This window comes from Momordica charantia (assembly GCF_013281855.1).
Source record: "Momordica charantia cultivar OHB3-1 chromosome 11 unlocalized genomic scaffold, Mcharantia_2.0 BLBB01000011.1, whole genome shotgun sequence".
Classification (NCBI taxonomy): domain Eukaryota; kingdom Viridiplantae; phylum Streptophyta; class Magnoliopsida; order Cucurbitales; family Cucurbitaceae; genus Momordica; species Momordica charantia.
The window spans coordinates 17,162,257-17,179,825 of NW_028275159.1; the positions used below are offsets into that span (position 1 = coordinate 17,162,257).

At 37.0% G+C, this 17,569-nt stretch overlaps 2 protein-coding genes across 8 annotated transcripts in view; both read right to left on the reverse strand.

Moving 5' to 3' along the window:
* The window catches only part of LOC111023964 (uncharacterized), a 48,415-nt gene that overhangs the window by 1,217 nt on the left and 29,629 nt on the right, over window positions 1–17,569 (reverse strand). For 4 of the 7 annotated variants that reach the window (XM_088119592.1, XM_088119591.1, XM_088119593.1 and 1 more), the window contains 3 exons: window positions 10,115–10,313; window positions 624–736; window positions 501–540 (listed from right to left, as the gene is read on the reverse strand). In XM_088119592.1, coding sequence (XP_087975718.1) covers window positions 501–540; window positions 624–736; window positions 10,115–10,313 — 352 coding nt within the window. Of the gene's footprint in view, window positions 1–500; window positions 541–617; window positions 737–6,005; window positions 6,151–10,114; window positions 10,314–14,853; window positions 15,177–17,569 lie in introns of those variants that run through there. The other 3 variants (XR_015788764.1, XM_088119595.1, XM_088119596.1) reach the window with 3 other exon arrangements.
* On the reverse strand, window positions 13,675–14,712 carry LOC148208226 (uncharacterized). Its single transcript, XM_088119598.1, has one exon. It carries the CDS (start codon window positions 14,200–14,202, stop codon window positions 13,675–13,677), a length of 528 nt encoding a protein of 175 aa, XP_087975724.1. The 5' UTR covers window positions 14,203–14,712.

Here is a 17,569-nt window from a genome sequence, read left to right on the forward strand (position 1 = left end):
GTTTTGTTTCCATACCATTGCAACCATTGAAGATAACTCCTTAAAAGTAGCTTCGAACGTTGTAATGTTCGACCAAATGCATCTCGAACTTTCTGCTCAAATTTCACTTTTTGAACCTCCCAAATTTCCCTTTGACAGATGCTAACCACCATTTTAGTTCATTCAGTTCACTCAAAAACCTCAATGACCAATTTGGTCAATAAAGTTTCAGTCTTCCTTCTTAAGTTACTAACCCTAAACCTCTACTTTCCAAGGGTTTAGATATGATATTCCATCTATCACCACTATCCCACATTTACCAACTACTACACTCCATTGGCAAAGGAATCCCTCAAAATTATCTTCTCTTCGTCAACCATCTTCACAAAGTGATCAAACTCATATACAAGAAACCAGAAAAATCATTTTCTTAAAAACATAGCAAAAATATACCCCCTCATCAAACAACAAAACTTAAAAGAAAAAATCAGGATTTGTACAAAAGGTGGGTAATTAGTTACATGAATGTGACTGCAGAGAAATCTCGTCATTGTCACCAACCTACAGAATAAGGAAAAATTAGAAATAAAAGCAGAAACATAAAAATTAATATATGAAATGAGATGAGATGGACCTGGGATTACCATATCGAATTCTTCATATGCATCTAATCCCTCATCACCACTCTCAATTGCTATGTCATCTTCTTCATCATCTTCAGCGTAATTAGCTTCCAGTTTATCTTCATTAATCAAGGCTACAAAATTTAATCATCGTCAATAAGCTTCGTATAACTTAACAACCATCTTGTGTACTACAGAATGAACCTTTTAATGAAATCTTTAAACATGTATAAGGGCATTAAACATCTATTGTAATTTAAAACCACGTACACTAACAGAGACCAAAAGTTTAAATAAAGGAAATAGCAGAGAAGTGTTAACAAAATCAATAAGAAAAACCTAGTTCGCTGTTATTTTAACAGCAGAAAAAGCCCAATAATGAAAATTTTGAGGTTGAAAAATTGAAAATGTCATCCACTACAATAACCATTTTTCATTGCCATCTTTGTATATGAGGACCGCCGCTATTGATTGAATCGCTTTGCAGAAATTGTTCAAAATTGCTGCTAGGTCACTGGTTCAAAATTCCAGTTCGATTCGATTTAAAGTTCTGGTTCGTTTCGATTCAAATTTCTAGTTCAATCCACTTCAAGTTTCTAATTCGGTTCAATCTAGTTTTTTGGGACGATTCAACTTTCCTGCTGTAGGTTATGCTTCTATTATTTTTTCTTCTTTTTTGTGGTTCAAATCAGTAGTTATGACTGATGAATCTTCAAAGAAAACAGACTCACTCTAACATTTCTGAAACCCAGTTCAAATTACTAGTATCCCACTTAATGGAGATAATTTTTTTCATTGGTCTCGAACTATCCAAATTACTAGTATCCCGCTTAATGGAGATAATTTTTTTCGTTGGTCTCAAAGTGTTCGGATGTATACTCGTGGGCAAGGTAAATTGGCTATCTTACTAGAAATATAATAATAAAATAATAATAATAATAATAAAACCGGCCGTATAAGATCCTTTATTTAATACATGGGATACGTAAAATTCCATGGTAATGAAATGGTGAGTTAACACTATGGACGAGGCGGTCAGTGCTAACTATGTGTTATTATGTAGCAAGTGACTTATTAAAAAACGTAAATGAGATGTATTCTGACTTAGAAAATCAATCACAGGCATTCGAACTGACACTAAAACTAAGAGAAACGCGACAAGGAACCGATACGGTTTCAAAATAGTTTAATTCTTTAAAAAGGATTTGACAAGACCTAGACCTTTTTGATACTCATGAGTAGAAATCTTCGGATGACTATAAATATCATCTGAAAACAATAGAAGATGATTGGATTTACACATTCCTTGCTGATCTAAATGTATAATTTGATGAAGTTAGTGGCAGAATAATTGGTAAAAAACTGCTTCTAGAAATTAATGAAGGTTTTTCCCCCCTAAAGTACTCCAACGGGCGGTGACGGAGGCGTATGGCGACGATGATGGGCGGCAGTTGGCGGCGACGGAAGCGCGAATGTCGGCGAGACAGAAACCACGAACAGCAGCGTCGGCGACGGAAACGCACGAATAGCAACGTTGGCAACGGAAACCCACAAACAGCAGCGTGAGCGATGGTGGCAACAGTAGTGGGTGATGGTGAGTTGAGTTGGATACCAATTCACAAAACCCTAATGGGTACAAAACCCTCGTGGGCACAAAACCCTAAGTTCAAAAATTTTAGAAGAAACCTAGTGGTTCTGATACCATGTAAACACTAGGGTTTGAGAGAATCCAATGTCCCTTATTATCATTATTAAAGTCTATATATATGTAGACAAATATACAAGGTTGACCTAATCCTATAAGAAGAAGGTAAAGGACAAATTAATACATATTAATACAAGAGAATATAATATACAGAATATAATATGCTAATATATATACTGTAACACAAAGCATGATCATTTGCAGTACCTCCATGCTCTTTTTCAAACCCTTGAACAGAATAAATTCTATATAAACTTGGCCAAATGCTCTTTTATGACTTCAGGAGAAGTGAAAACTATCCAAAAGGATGTAGGTGAGATTAAACACATTCTGGAAATCATCCATGAAAAACTCGAGGCGTTGAGTGTGCAATAAACTCCGATGAGAACTTCTCCCCCATCTCCAAACAAGAATGAATCAAGAAGTTGGAGTTGAGGACTGAAGAAACACCTATCTGCAAGAAAGGCAAGCAGCCCCACCAAGAAGGCCGCAAGAAGTTCATCTAGGGCCAAGAAACTTTCAAGAACCACATCAAATGCGCCAAGAAGTCAATCGGAATCCATTATTCCAGCGGCGACATGATCTAATGTTTGACTCCTCAAGTGATGAAGAGGAACAACCGTGGGAGTTCGAAGGTGAAAGGTTTGGTAGGTATCCTAACCCAACCAGACAACAAGAAAACAGTGAGTATAAGATAAAAATCACCTTCCTAGTTTTCATGGCAAAATGGATATAGAGGGATTTTTGGATTGGATAAAAAATGTAGAAAATTTTTTCAGTTATATGGGAACCCCAGAGCACAAAAAAGTTAGATTAGTGGCTTTTAAACTGAAAGGGGGAGCCTCTGCTTGGTGGGATCAATTAGAAATCAATAGGCAAAGATATGGCAAACAACCTATTTGGAGTTGGGAAAGAATGAAGAAACTTATGAGGGAACGTTTTCTTCCGGTTAATTTAGAACAAATCTTGTACAACCATATCAAAACTGTAAACAAGGTTCAAGGTCTATAGCAGATTATACGGAAGAATTTCATCGATTGGGAGCAAGAACCAATTTGGTGGAAAGTCAACATTACTTAGTTGCAAGATACATTGGTGGCTTGCACGTTGACATTAAAGAACAAATAGTCTTGCAACCAATAGGCTACTTAAATGAAGCTATGTCCATGGCAACCACTATCGAAGAACAGATTGGAAATCGTTTCAAGAAGCAATATTCAAGAAGAAGAACGTGGGAACAAGGGGGAACGTCTAAAAAGATGGCTGCTTCCGGAGACAATCTTTCTTCTCCTCTCCATACATCAAGCGCTTCTCCTCTCAATACATCAAGCGCTTCTCCTCTCCATACATCAAGCGCAACCAAAGGTAAACAATCTGCACTTAATCTTGATAAAACTAAATCAACTAATAATGTGGCAGGGAAGAAGAATAGCAACACATACTGATACAGCCAGCCAATATTAGGTAAGTGTTTCCGTTGTGGACAAACCGGCCACTTATCTAATGAATGTCCTCAAAGGAAAGCGATTACATTGGTAGAAGAAGAAGATGGTCAAGAAGACAGTGCCGATGATCTTGAAGACGAAATTGAGTATACTGAACAAACCAGACATCGGGGAGCTCATTTCTTGTGTTCTTGAGAGAATTCTTCTAACCCCAAAATCAGAATTACCCCACCAGCGTCATGCTCCTTTCAAGACGAGATGCACGATCAAATGGTAAGATTTGCAACATCATAGTCGATAGTGGAAGTACAGAAAATATTATCGCAAGTAAGTTGGTCACGGGTTTGCACTTACCCTTATCTCCTCACCCTGCACCTTATAAGGTGTCTTGGATCAAGAAGGGCGGTGAAACCCAAGTTACACATACATGCACTGTGGCCCTTTCTATTGGAGCGACCTATAAAGACCAAATAGTGTGTGATGTGTTAGACATGGATGTTTGCCATGTTTTACTAGGACGTGCATGGCAATACGATACTCAAGCCTTACATAAGGGATGGGACAATACATACGAATTCTTTTGGATGGATAAAAAGGTGGTGCTACTTCCATTGAACCCAACTAAAACCCTCCCACTGAAAGATAGTGACAAAGGGAAAAGTAGCTTATTTACCATCTCTTCGGCCAAAAACTTTATTGCTAATCACAAAGAGCCTATCCTAGGTTTGATTATCAAGGAGTTTGGCTCTGATGAAGGCAGCAATACTATTCACCCAGAAATACAGCCACTATTAAACGAATTCAGCACTATTGTGGACATGCCGAATGGGCTACCACTCCTTCGGAATATGCAACACAACATTGACCTTCTCCCGGGAGCTACTTTACCTAATTTACCCCATTATAGTATGAGCCCATCCGAATATAAGATCTTACACGATAAAATTCAGGAATTACTCGATAAGGGGCATATACAACCGAGCCTAAGTCCTTGCGCTGTGCTCGCCCTCCTTGCACCAAAAAAGGATGGCACATGGTGCTTGTGTGTGGACAGTAGAGCAATAAATAAAATAACCATAAAGTATAGATTCCCCAACTGACCTATTGGATCAATTGGGAGGAGCTACAATCTTTTCTAAAGTCGATTTAAAGAGTGGTTACCACCAAATAAGAATTTGACCGGGCGATGAATGGAAGACGACATTTAAGACAAATGAGGGCTTATTTGAGTGGCTAGTTATGCCATTTGGACTCTCCAACGCACCAAGCATCTTCATGCGGCTTAGGCACCAGGTTTTGCTTCCGTTCATCAATAAATTTGTTGTTGTTTATTTTGATGATATCCTCATTTATAGCCAAAGCATGACTAACCATATTCAACACCTTAAGTTGCTCTTCTGTACTTTGGCATCCAATAAACTAGTCATAAATATGAAGAAATGTTTATTTGTAACCACAGAAATTTCTTTCTTAGGATTCATTATTGGCTATAACAAAATCAGCATGGACCCTGTAAAAATTAGAGCAATAATAGAATGGGCTAAACCTAAAACAGTAAAGGATGTCCAATGTTTTCTAGGGATTGCATCTTTCTATAGAAAATTTATTCGAAACTTTAGTTCAATTGTCTCCCCTCTAACCAATTGCTTAAAGAAAGGACAGTTCTCATGGGGACAGCCACAAATTGAAAGTTTCCACCTTATACGAAATAAATTAAGCCAAAGCCCAGTTTTAGCACTACCAAATTTTGACCTTCCCTTTGAAGTAGCTGTAGACGCTTCTGGAATAGGAATACGAGCCGTCCTTTCACAAAATAATCATCCCATTGAATACTTTAGTGAGAAACTTAGCCTATCTAGACAAAAGTGGAGCACCTATGAACAAGAACTCTATGTTTTAGTCCGCTCTTTAAAACAATGGGAACACTATCTTTTAAGCAAGGAGTTTATCTTATTTACTTATGATTTCTCTTTAAAGTTTTTACACACTCAGAAAACTATAAGTCACATGAATGCGCGATGGCTATCTTTTCTACAGTGGTTTGAGTTTGTCATCAAACATCGGGCGAGTAGCACTAATAAAGCCGATGATGCTTTAAGCCGAAAAGGCAACCTTTTGACACTTCGTAAAGGTGAAATTGTGGCCTTTGAATATCTCCCTGACATGTATGAAGGAGACATAGATTTCCATGATATTTAGTATAAATGCCGTAATCATATTGCAGTAGATGATTTCCATATAGTAGAAGGGTACCTTTTTAAAGGGAACACAGTGTGTATTCCTCATACATCCCTTCGGGAGGCCATTTTACATGACACCCGCGTGGGTGGCCTTGCGGGTCACTAAGGCAGAGACAAAACTCTTGATATTGTTACCGCTCGGTCTTCTGGCCACAAATCTGCAAAGATGTCACAAACTATATTTTCAAATGTTTTACGTGTCACACTTATAAAGGTACCACACAAAACACAGGACTCTATAGACCTTTACCTATCCCGAAGAACATTTGGGAGGATCTATCAATGGACTTTGTCCTTGGTCTGCCTAGAACGCAACGGGGGTTTGATCCGTGATGGTGGTTGTAGACAGATTTAGAAAAATGCCACACTTTCTAGCATGTGAAAAGACATCTGATGCGGTGGCTATTGCTACTCTATTTTTTAGAGAAATTATCCATCTTCATGGAATTCCCAAGTCAATAGTTTCTGATCGCGATGTTAAGTTTTTAAGTCACTTTTGGCATACCCTATGGAAAAAATTTGATACATCATTAAAATTTAGCACCACTAGCCATCCTCAAACGGATGATCAGACAGAGGTTACAAACCGATCGTTGGGCAACCTTATTAGATGTATCAGTGGTGACCATCCTAAGCAATGGACATATCTTTGGCTCAAGCAGAGTTCGCCTACAACCACATGAAGAATAGAACTACAGGGAAGTCCCCATTTGAGGTAGTTTACACTAAACTCCCTCGATTAACTTTAGATCTAACTAATCTACCTTCCTCTGTTAATCTCAGTCTTGAAGCAGAGAAAATGGCCAACAGAATTCAAGAGCTCCATCAAGAAGTTCGTGATCACATAGCCAAGTCAAATGAGAAATACAAAGCTACAGCTAACAAAGGACGTCGTTCGAAAGAATTTCAAGTGGGAGATTTGGTCATGATTCATTTGAGGAAGCGCAGATTTCCTACTACTCTAAGCTAACGAAAAAGAAGTTAGGCCTCTTTCCAATACTTGAACGCTATGGAACCAACGCTTACAAGCTACAACTTCCAACAGCATATAACATAAGCCCTATCTTCAACGTTGCTGATTTGTACAATTATCACCCTCCGGATGCCTTTAATATTCCTCTTAACTGGAGGACGAGTTCTATTTTACGGTAGGGGAAATTGATGTAATAGCTAGCTGTTAGTTTTCTGTTAAGAACTAGTTTGCTGTATTCTAGTTTAAAACAGTTTGGTAGTTACCTCACGGTAACTTGTAATTACTTTATGAGTTGTTGTCCAGCAACCTCTATAACTAGAAGCTTGCCTCCTTAATAAAATCAACATTCATATTTCTCCAAGAAACTCTAGTGCAAGTTTGCATCAGCATTCCTTGAATTTTTTATCAATAAATATGGTATATCAGTTCGACCTGCAATTCAACAATGGCCTACCCCCACATCCGTCCGTGATGTTCAGTGTTTTTTAGGCTTAGCTTCATTTTATCGAAAATTTATCCGACATTTCAGCACTATAGCTACTCCTTTGACATAATGTTTAAAGAAAAACAATTTTTTTGGAATACCGAACAAGACACTAGCTTCAGGGACCTAAAGAATAAACTTAGCTCCACCCCAGTTCTAGGCCGACTTGATTTCCCACAACCATTTGAAGTAGCTGTGGATGCATCTGGAATCGGAATAGGAGCTGTCTTTGTCTCAAAAAGGACAAGAGTATTTTAGTGAAAAACTTACTCCTCCGAGACAAAAATGGTGTACATACGAACAAGAACTATATGCTTTAATCAAGGCCTTAAAACAATGGGAACATTATCGAATTGGAAAAGAATTTATCCTATATACTGATGATTTTTCTCTTAAATATATACAAACTCAAAAACTATTAATCGTATGCATGCTCCGTTGGATATCCTTTATTAAAAAGTTCGATTTTGTAATCAAACATCAAGCAGGCACTGATGCTTTAAGTAGAAAAGCTAGCCTTCTAACTCTTCTTGCTGGACAAATAATAACATTTGATCATCTACCAACATCCTACGAGCATGACAGCGACTTTCATAGCATCTGGACACAATGAAACCAGCATGTCAATTGCAAGGATTTCCACATTGTTGATGGATTTCTTTTCAAATGGGATCGTTTGTGTATTCCTCGTACATCTCTTCGGGAAACATTGATTAAAGACCTACAAAGTGGCGGGCAGGACACTTGGGACGTGATAAGTCCCTTGATCTTGTTACAAATCGTTTCTTTTGGCCCCAACTACGCAGGGACGTATACAACTTTGTAAGCTGTTGTCTCATATGCCAAACAGCTAAGGGACAGTCACAAAACACAGGTCTATACTCTCCCTTACCAATTCCTAAATCTATTTGGGAAGACCTATCGATGGACTTTATACTTGGTTTACCAAAAACCCAAAGAGGCTACGATTCCGTTTTAGTTGTTGTCGACCGTTTTAGTAAAATGTCTCATTTCTTACCTTGTAAGAAGACTTCGGATGCCATCTACATAGCTAACTTGTTTTTTAGAGAAATTGTAAGATTACATGGCGTTCCTGGGACCATAGTGTCAGATCGGAATGTAAAATTTTTAAGTCATTTCTGGAAAACTTTGTGGAAAAAGTTTGATACAGGTTTGAAATTTAGCACAACTACCCACCCGCAAACAGACGGCCAAACAGAGGTCACTACCCGCAAACAGACGGCAAAACAGTGGTCACTAATAGAACATTGGGAAACCTCATGCGATGTCTAGGAGGAAACAGGCCAAAACAATGGGATCTTATGCTTGCACAACCCGAGTTTGCATATAATCATATGAAGAACCGATCCAGAGAGAAGTCCCCCATTGACATTGTGTATACAAGGCTTCCTAGACTAACAGTAGATCTTACTAATCTTCCATATACTGTGGATTTTAACCAGGAAGCAGAGCATATGGCGTAAAGGATTGTGGAGCTACACAAGGAAGTGATACAAAATTTACTACAAGCTACAAACTCCTACAAAACGACAGAAGATGCTCATAGACGACCAAGCAATTTAACCCCGGAGATCTTGTTATGGTCTACCTCAAAAAGTCTCGCTTTCCTAAGGGAACTTATCACAAGCTACATAACAAAAAAATTGGTCCCTTTGAAGTACTCCAGCAATATGGCGACAATGCCTACCGGATCAACTTATCGGCAGACCTTAAGATTAATCCAGTCTTTAATGTAGCTGACATATATGAGTACAAAGCAGAAGACGATTTTGTTCTAGCCAAGTAACACTCAAGGACGAGTTTTTTTTTTTAGTAGGGGGAATTTGATGTAGCTTATAAGATTTGTCTGTTTTATAGCCGTTTAAGCCTTATAGCCGTTGAGTTATGGCATTCGAATTGTTTCAACATTGCCAAGTTCAAAGTCTCGAAATGGTGTTCTCTTTCCGATTTATTCTATAATTACTCACCTAGTATGATTTGTATGAATTGAGAGGCATTTATAACTCCTAGTTAACTTTGCTTTGTTTTCAAATATGTTGTCTTGTTATTTGTCTTCTTTTATTTCTCCTTTTCACTCCTCTCGGAATTTTTATCATTGAACAATTTTATTCCTTTTCATATACCAATTAAAAGTGTGTATCTTTGTTCAATTAAATGCAGAAAAATATACATGGAGTTAAAAGGGAACAAAAAAAGAAGAAAGAATAAGAAGACTATAAGAGACTAAATCCTACCTTGTTCATAATATATAAAATAAGTTAGAATTCACAAATAGATCAAATTTCATCCAGGCATTTGTAAAAATTCAATTAAATGCACAAAAATATACATGGAGTTAAATAAAGAAAAAGAAGAAGAAGAAGAAGAAGACTAGAAGAGACACAAATCCTACCTTGTTCTTAATATGAACTTTCTTTTTCTCGAGCTTAGGGTTTATTCCACATCAACACTCATTTGTTTCTTAATAAGTCTAATTAGAATGTTATTTCTTTCTTCCTATTTGGTGGCCATATTTCTACTATCCCCATCGATTGTTTTGGGAATTTTACTTTCAATCATGCTATGTTCTTATTCCCAATGAAATGGGAAAAAAGGTAAACACACAAATAAGACCAAAGTGTAGAGTACAGTTTTAATTTAAAACCTGCATTGGCTTGGTGGTCATTTCCCTGGTCAATCTTTGAGCAATCTTTTCTATACTCCCTCTTAAGTCTTTCAAAACTTTCAGAGGCTGCTCTAAGTAAAGCTTCAGCACCTGAAGTTGGGAACACTGATAGAAACCTCATCATGACTCGTTGTCGTAAACAATTAAGTATACGCTGGGAAAACCATCCTGTTTCGTACTGCATATGCCAAAAAAAAAGGTTCAGATCCCAAAGCAACATATTTATAATTTTTATAAAAACGCAATGCAAGTCTAATGGAAGATTTAATATTTTCTTCATTTCTTTTGATGTAAATCGATCAAGAATGTTATACTAGAACATGACATGGACAGAGTTATTTGAAGAAATACTTATAACCATTTCCCATGTTTATTCTGAAGATTTCTTGTCTTATTTTTCTAATAAGAGACAAAAATTTGTTAAAAGTAACAAGAAAGATCGCCTAAGGGAAGGGGGACAAATAGTTCCCCCCCCCCCCCCCCCGCCGGAAAACTGGTGTAGAGTAGACTTCCAATCTCGAAGAATCATGGCTAGGCTATAATTACCAAAAAATAATAAAAATAATAAAAAAAAAAAGTTTGTGCTTCAAACATCATAAAGAGGCATTCAACGGTATACTATTAAAAAAATAAGAACTTCCAATGGTTCTCTTTGGAAGACAAAATGTTAAGCCAAAAACCTTGAATAAAAGCAACTATTGTAGGCAAAAGGGCAATGGATAAACAAGTGGTCAAGGATTTTCTCGTTTCTCAATCAGAGGCTGGACATTGGGAAAAAGAGCCCAGTTGATTAATTTCCTTTGGAGCTTTTCGGGTGGTGAGCAAATATGGAGTTGATCAAGGGAACCCATAATTTCTGAGGGGCTTCCGCAAATTTTAGGAAAGCAGTTTTCGTCGTGAAGGACTTATTTTTTCTAGAGTCCAGTCTACTCCATCTTCACCACTGTTGGGACAAAAATTGTGTAGCTTACTCACTAGACTCATCCAGGGCCGGCTTAAGGGTAAAGGCGAGTGAGGCGATCACCTAACCCTCCCAATTATAGAAGCCATAATATTTTTCATATATTAGTATATATAATATAATATTGTTACCTATTTATTTTAATTTTGTTTATAGATATTTTAAGTTTGTACTTATAAATGTACTTTATAATATAAAATATATGTTTCCATACATTTTGTTCTTATAATACTGAAAATACAAACTAATAATAAATATAATTCTCTTGAAAAAAAAACTCTTCATTTAAATATAAATCTTTATAGAAAACTCATAATCAATCAATCCCATAAATTTCACTATATTCTAATTTTTAATTTTTTGGGAATGAAATGGGACTAAAGCCCATCAAACTGAGAAAAAATGACGAGACGGGGCATGGAGACCCCATTACATATGCAATCAATAGGGAAAAAGAGACTATTAGGAGGTTTTTCACCAATATGTAAACCTAAGAGAAGAACCACTGTTTGACTAGCAAGCCAATCTGCACAAGAATCAACTAATTCTCGAAAAAGGAGGTTCTTAAAATTTAAGACCATAGACAAAAGAACTCTCGATTTTAATCTGATACCTTTCAAAATTTGTTACTTTTATCTTTTTCTTCATGTTTAAAACCTTTCTAACTTCATTAAAAAAAAACAGAAAAACAAAAAACTAACCAAACCAAACTCCTCAAAACTCTCTCAAGTTTTAGACCCTATGTATTCTCTCCTTTTATTTATTTTTTTCACAATTAAAATTTTTCAAATTCTATTAAAAAAAAATCTGCCATAAATATATTGGGTAGGACTTAGTTTTGATGGAATCAAATTATTTGTATTCCAATATATTAATCATAAGAAATACATGGCCTTCTTATATAGAAGATAGGCTCAAACATAAATGGAAATAAAGATAAAAATAATAATTAATATTGACAACTAATTTACAGCTAATATTTACAAATAATAAACCAACATTCCCCCTCAAGCTGGTTGAAAGATATCTTCCATTGCCAGCTTGTAAACCATCTTGTCAAATTGTACTTTCGGTAGTCCTTTTGTCAACACATCGGCAGTCTGCTCCATTGTTGGGAGGTAAGGGATACATATCACGCCGGTATCAACTTTTTCTTTTATGAAATGTTTGTCAATTTCAATATGCTTAGTCCTATCATGTTGAACTGGATTGTGGGCTATCGAGATGGCAGCCTTGTTGTCGCAATAAACTTTTATGCGTGCTTTCTGAAATACTCTCAATTCTTCGAGTAACCTTTTTATCCACATCCCTTCTCAAATACCATGGGCCAGGGCCATAAATTCTGCTTCAGCACTGCTTCTAGCCACTACATTTTGTTTCTTACCTCGCCAAGTTGTTACTAAGTTACCTCCAACAAATGAACAATAACCAGAAGTAGATCTTCTATCTGTCATACTTCCTGCCCAATCAGCATCGGTATAAACTTCAACCTGCAAATGGTTGTGTTTTTTGAACAATATACCTTTTCCTGGAGTTCCTTTTAGATATCTTAAAATTCTTTAGACAGCTTCAAGGTGAACTGATCCTGGTGAGTGCATAAATTGACTTACCATGCTTACTGCAAGGTGAACTGATCCTGGTGAGTGCATAAATTGACTTACCATGCTTACTGCAAAGGTAATATCTGGACGTGTGTGAGACAAGTAGATGAGTCTTCACACAAGACTTTGATATCGTTCCTTATCCTTTACTTCTTCTTCTCTTGCAGCTTCCAGTTTCAAATTAGGTTCAATAGGGGTCTCAGCTACCTTGCATCCAAGCAAACCTGTTTCTCTAAGTAAATAAAGAATATATTTTCTTTGGTTAACAAAGATACCTTTCTTAGATCTTGCAAACTCCATTCCTAGGAAGTACTTTAACGTTCCTAGGTCCTTGATTTGAAATTCGCTTGCGAGTCTTTTCTTTAAAGTAGCCAGTTCTACTTCATCATCACCTGTAAGCACAATGTCATCTACATAGACAATCAAAATTGCAGTTTTATTGCTTTCAGAACGTTTGTAAAAGATGGTATGATCAGCTTGACTCTGAAGAAATCCATAGCTCATGACTACTTTACCAAATCGTTCAAACCATGCTCTCGGAGATTGTTTGACTCCATACAGAGATTTCTTTAACCGACATACTTTATCCTTTCCAAGATTAGCTTCAAAACCTGGTGGTAAACTCATAAATACTTCTTCTTCAAGATCTCCATTCAGAAAAGCATTTTTTACATCGAGTTGATGAAGAGGCCAATCTAAATTTGCAGCTAGAGATAAAAGTATCCTAATGGAGTTGATTTTAGCAACAGGAGCAAAAGTTTCCTGATAATCAATCCCATAGGTTTGAGTAAATCCCTTAGCAACTAGTCTAGCTTTATACCTTTCAACACTACCATCAGCATTACACTTGATTGTAAAAACCCATTTACACCCCACAGTTTTCTTATCTCTTAGAGCATTCATCTCCTCCATAACAGCTAGTTTCCAATTTGGATCATTTAGGGCTTCTGGTATGTTTCTTGGAATAAACCAGTTAGTTATCCTAGACGTAAAGGCTTTATGACTACTTGATAATTTTCATAGGAGATATAGTTTGCAATGGGATATTTGGTGCAAGTTCGAGTTCCTTTTCTTAAGGCTATAGGAACATCAAGATCATAAACAACAGGTGTGATATTTTCAATATTTAGAGTGACAAGAATGGAGCTCGGAGATTGATTACCTGGAGTTTCCGAATTATCCCTCAGAGTTTCAGATTGGGTCTGTGATGAGTCAGCTATCTGGTCCTCATTCATTTGATTGAGTCTTCTTCTAGTATAAAACTTAAACTCAGGATTTGGACCAATGTGATCATTTCGTAGTAATTCTCCCCCTGAATCAGAATTTTCTACACTTGGCATTGAAGGACTCGTAAAGATCGGACTAGGACTAGTAAAGTTGGGGCTTAAAACATTAGGAGGAGGAACAGGTATATCCCAAAACTTATCATCCTCTAAATTTAGTTTCTCCCCCCGAAGATAATTTTGGGTAAAAAACGGTTGATTTTCCAAAAATGATACATCCATACTCACATGTAGTTTTTTTGTTTGAGGATCAAAACATTTATACCCTTTTTTCGTAGAATCATAGCCCAAGAAAATGCATTTAATAGCTCTATGATCTAATTTCGACCGAAAAAGACTAGGAATATGCACATAAGTGGTACACCCAAAAACTTTGAGAGGTAAATCAGAGTTCAAAGGAGTTGTTGGAAAATATTCTTTCAAAGCATCAAGAGGAGTTTTAAACTTCAAAACTTTCGTAGGCATTCGATTTATTAGGTAGGTAGCCGTAAGAACAGCTTCCCCCCATAAGTACTTAGGGACATTCATAGAAAACATTATGGCCCGAGCAACCTCCAGTAAATGCCTATTTTTTCGTTCAGCAATACCATTTTGTTGAGGAGTATCTCGACAAGTGGAGTGATGAGCAATACCTTTATTTTTCAAAAACTCACTCAAATGTTCATTGAAATATTCAGTTCCATTGTCAGAATGCAAGATACTAATTTTGGTTTGAAATTGGGTTTCAATCATATTGTAAAAACATTTGAAAATATCTTTCACATCAGATTTGTTTGTCAATAAATAAACCCAAGACAAGCGAGTATGAGCATCAATAAAAGTTACAAACCACCGTCTACCACTATGAGTTAGAACTTTAGAAGGACCCCAAACATCGCTATGAATTAAGTAAAATGGTTTGGAGGACATGTAAGGTTTTGGCAAATATGTGGATCGATGATGTTTTGCAAAGATGCAGTTTTCACAATGAAATTGAGAACAATTAACTCCTTTAAAAAATCTGGGAATAGATATTTGAGATAGAAGAAACTAGGATGTCCTAGCCTAAAATGCCATAGCATAATTTTTTCTTTAACAGAGAGAAAACTGTTACTACTAAAGCACTGAGTTATTTTATTACTACCAGAAGGTTCATCAAAGTAGTAGAGGCCATCCAGCATCCTAGCACATCCAAACGTCTTCCCCGAGGACCGATCCTGAAAAACACAGTGAGATGCATAGAAAGTAACAAGACAGTTAGAATCTTTAGAGAGTTTACTAACTGATAGAAGATTGCAGGCTAATTTAGGAACATGAAGAACCGATTGAAGAGTGATATTTTCGGTTAATTTAATGGTTCCCTTTCATGCAATAGAAGAGAAACTGCCATCGGCAACCTTAATTTTTTCATTGCAATATGTAGGTGAGTATGATTCAAATATTTTGGAAGAACTAGTCATGTGGTCAGAAGCTCCGGAATCAATGATCCACGGAGATGAGTCAAAACAAGAAAATGCTCTAGGGTAATTACCTGTTTGTGCCAAGGAAATACAAAGATTACCAAATGACGAATTGGTCTCTAGCTGTTGTGATAGATGCTCTTTAATAGATGGATTTGAGTCAACACTATTAGTGTGAACTTGCTCCCGATCACTCTCATATTCCGCTAGACTTTGGTTAGAACTTTGAGTTACTTCAACGATTTCTTCAACCATGGTGGCAAAAAACAGATTAACTATAACAATCAGACCGCAAAACTGATAGTAGAGTAGAAAGACTGAACCAGAAAGCCAAAAAAAATGGCAAGAAATAGACAGAACCGATGAACCAAACCGGATGGACCAGACCGATCTGAGTGAACCGGTCCGAACCGGACCAAACAGATCCTAAATGCAAACCGAACAGAACTGAGCCGAGCCGAATCGAGCGAACCGACCAAACCGGCCTAGGGTTTGTAAGACAGCCACAACCCACGAACTAAAAAAAGCAGATGGTCACCAGAAAAATTTCTGATGGTCTTCCTCCTTACGAACGCTGGTGACCTATAGAGGTGGGTCTGTCGTTCCCTTTCGGTGGCGCAACTACCCACGACCAGCAGCGAACGACGATGGAAAGAAGGCACACTGCTCGAATCAACGTCAGACGGCAACGGAATAGGCACAGACGGCGACGGGCGACGGGCGGAGGTGCAACGAATCTCAATGTCCTCCGAGCTCCGAATCTGCAATCAGTGATACAGAATCCACGACGAAATAAACCCAGCAAGCGAACAACCCGAGCCCGAAGGAGTCGTCCGGAAGTAAGGTGCGCCTTTTGACGACGACGGCTAGGGTTCTGGCAATGAAAAGGGGGCGGCGGCAGCTGCTCAGAGGCTAGGGTTTCTAAATGTCTTTAGGATATTTGAATTTATTTGATCTGTGCGGATGACACCAGTGTAGATCGACGGTGAAGACGACGGATCGACGGCAACAGTTGCGTTGCCGTGGGGAGTTCGCCGGAGGTAGATGACGGCTAGGGTTTTAAAATTAGGGTTTGGTATTTTTGATGATGGCTAGGGTTTTAAGAGTTAGGGTTTACTTCCTAAGCTCTTATACCAACTTAATTTTGATGGAATCAAATTATTTGTATTCCAATATATTAATCATAAGAAATACATGGCCTTCTTATACAGAAGATAGGCTAAAACATAAATGGAAATAAAGATAAAAATAATAATTAATATTGACAACTAATTTACAGCCAATATTTACAAATAATAAACCAACAGTAGGTTATACTAATTTGAACTTAATTTCGTCTCTCCAAATCGTTAGAATATAAACCAAAGCTTCACAATTTATTATTTTAAGTTTTTTCGTGCCATTTCTTTTACTATTTTAAAAATGTATTTCATATTGTTTGATACGTTAATATTTGAAATTTGTTTAGGTTTGCTTATATCACTATAGAATATTAATATGTATATAAGAAAATATGAATATGGATAAGAAAAGCTTAAGAAAACATAAAATATAAAAACTTATTGAATCTAAAAAGTATGCCACAAAAACGGATTGAATCTCAAAAATATGTTATGAATAAATTTTTTAAGGGAAGTAATAAAAATCATAAAATAATAGAATTAATGTAGGTATAGACAAATAAAAAGATAAACAAAAACAGTAAATAATGATATTTTTTAAAATGAAGCATCTAATCAAACAAATTCAACCGAAAAAAATAGTCCTATTAAGGCCTCATCAAACTCTCGAGACACCCCTGGACTCATCCAACTCTCCCATTCTCTGTCAAGTATACCTCTTTCTAATAAGTACGGACACTCCATTTTAGGTAGAGTGTCCGTGTCGGACACGCGACACGCTCTGGACACGTGTCCGACATGCTATTTTACGTGTCCTCTTTATTTTTATTTTTTTAATTCGGACATGTCTTGGACACGCTGGTTATAAACCAAAAAAATAGAAAAGAAAGAGATTAAGAAGTAAAAAACTAAAAAGGGAAAAAGCCCTAATTCTCCCGCCTGTCACAAAGGAGCTGAAGCATGAAGACAAAGTTGAAGGCATCTCTTGCGTTCACCGTTGCAACCACCGCTAGCCTTTACTCACGAATA

Coding starts and splice junctions, on each gene's coding strand:
- LOC148208226 (XM_088119598.1), bottom strand. CDS start 14,202: ATGGATGTATCATTTTTGGAAAATCAACCGTTTTTTACCCAAAATTAT.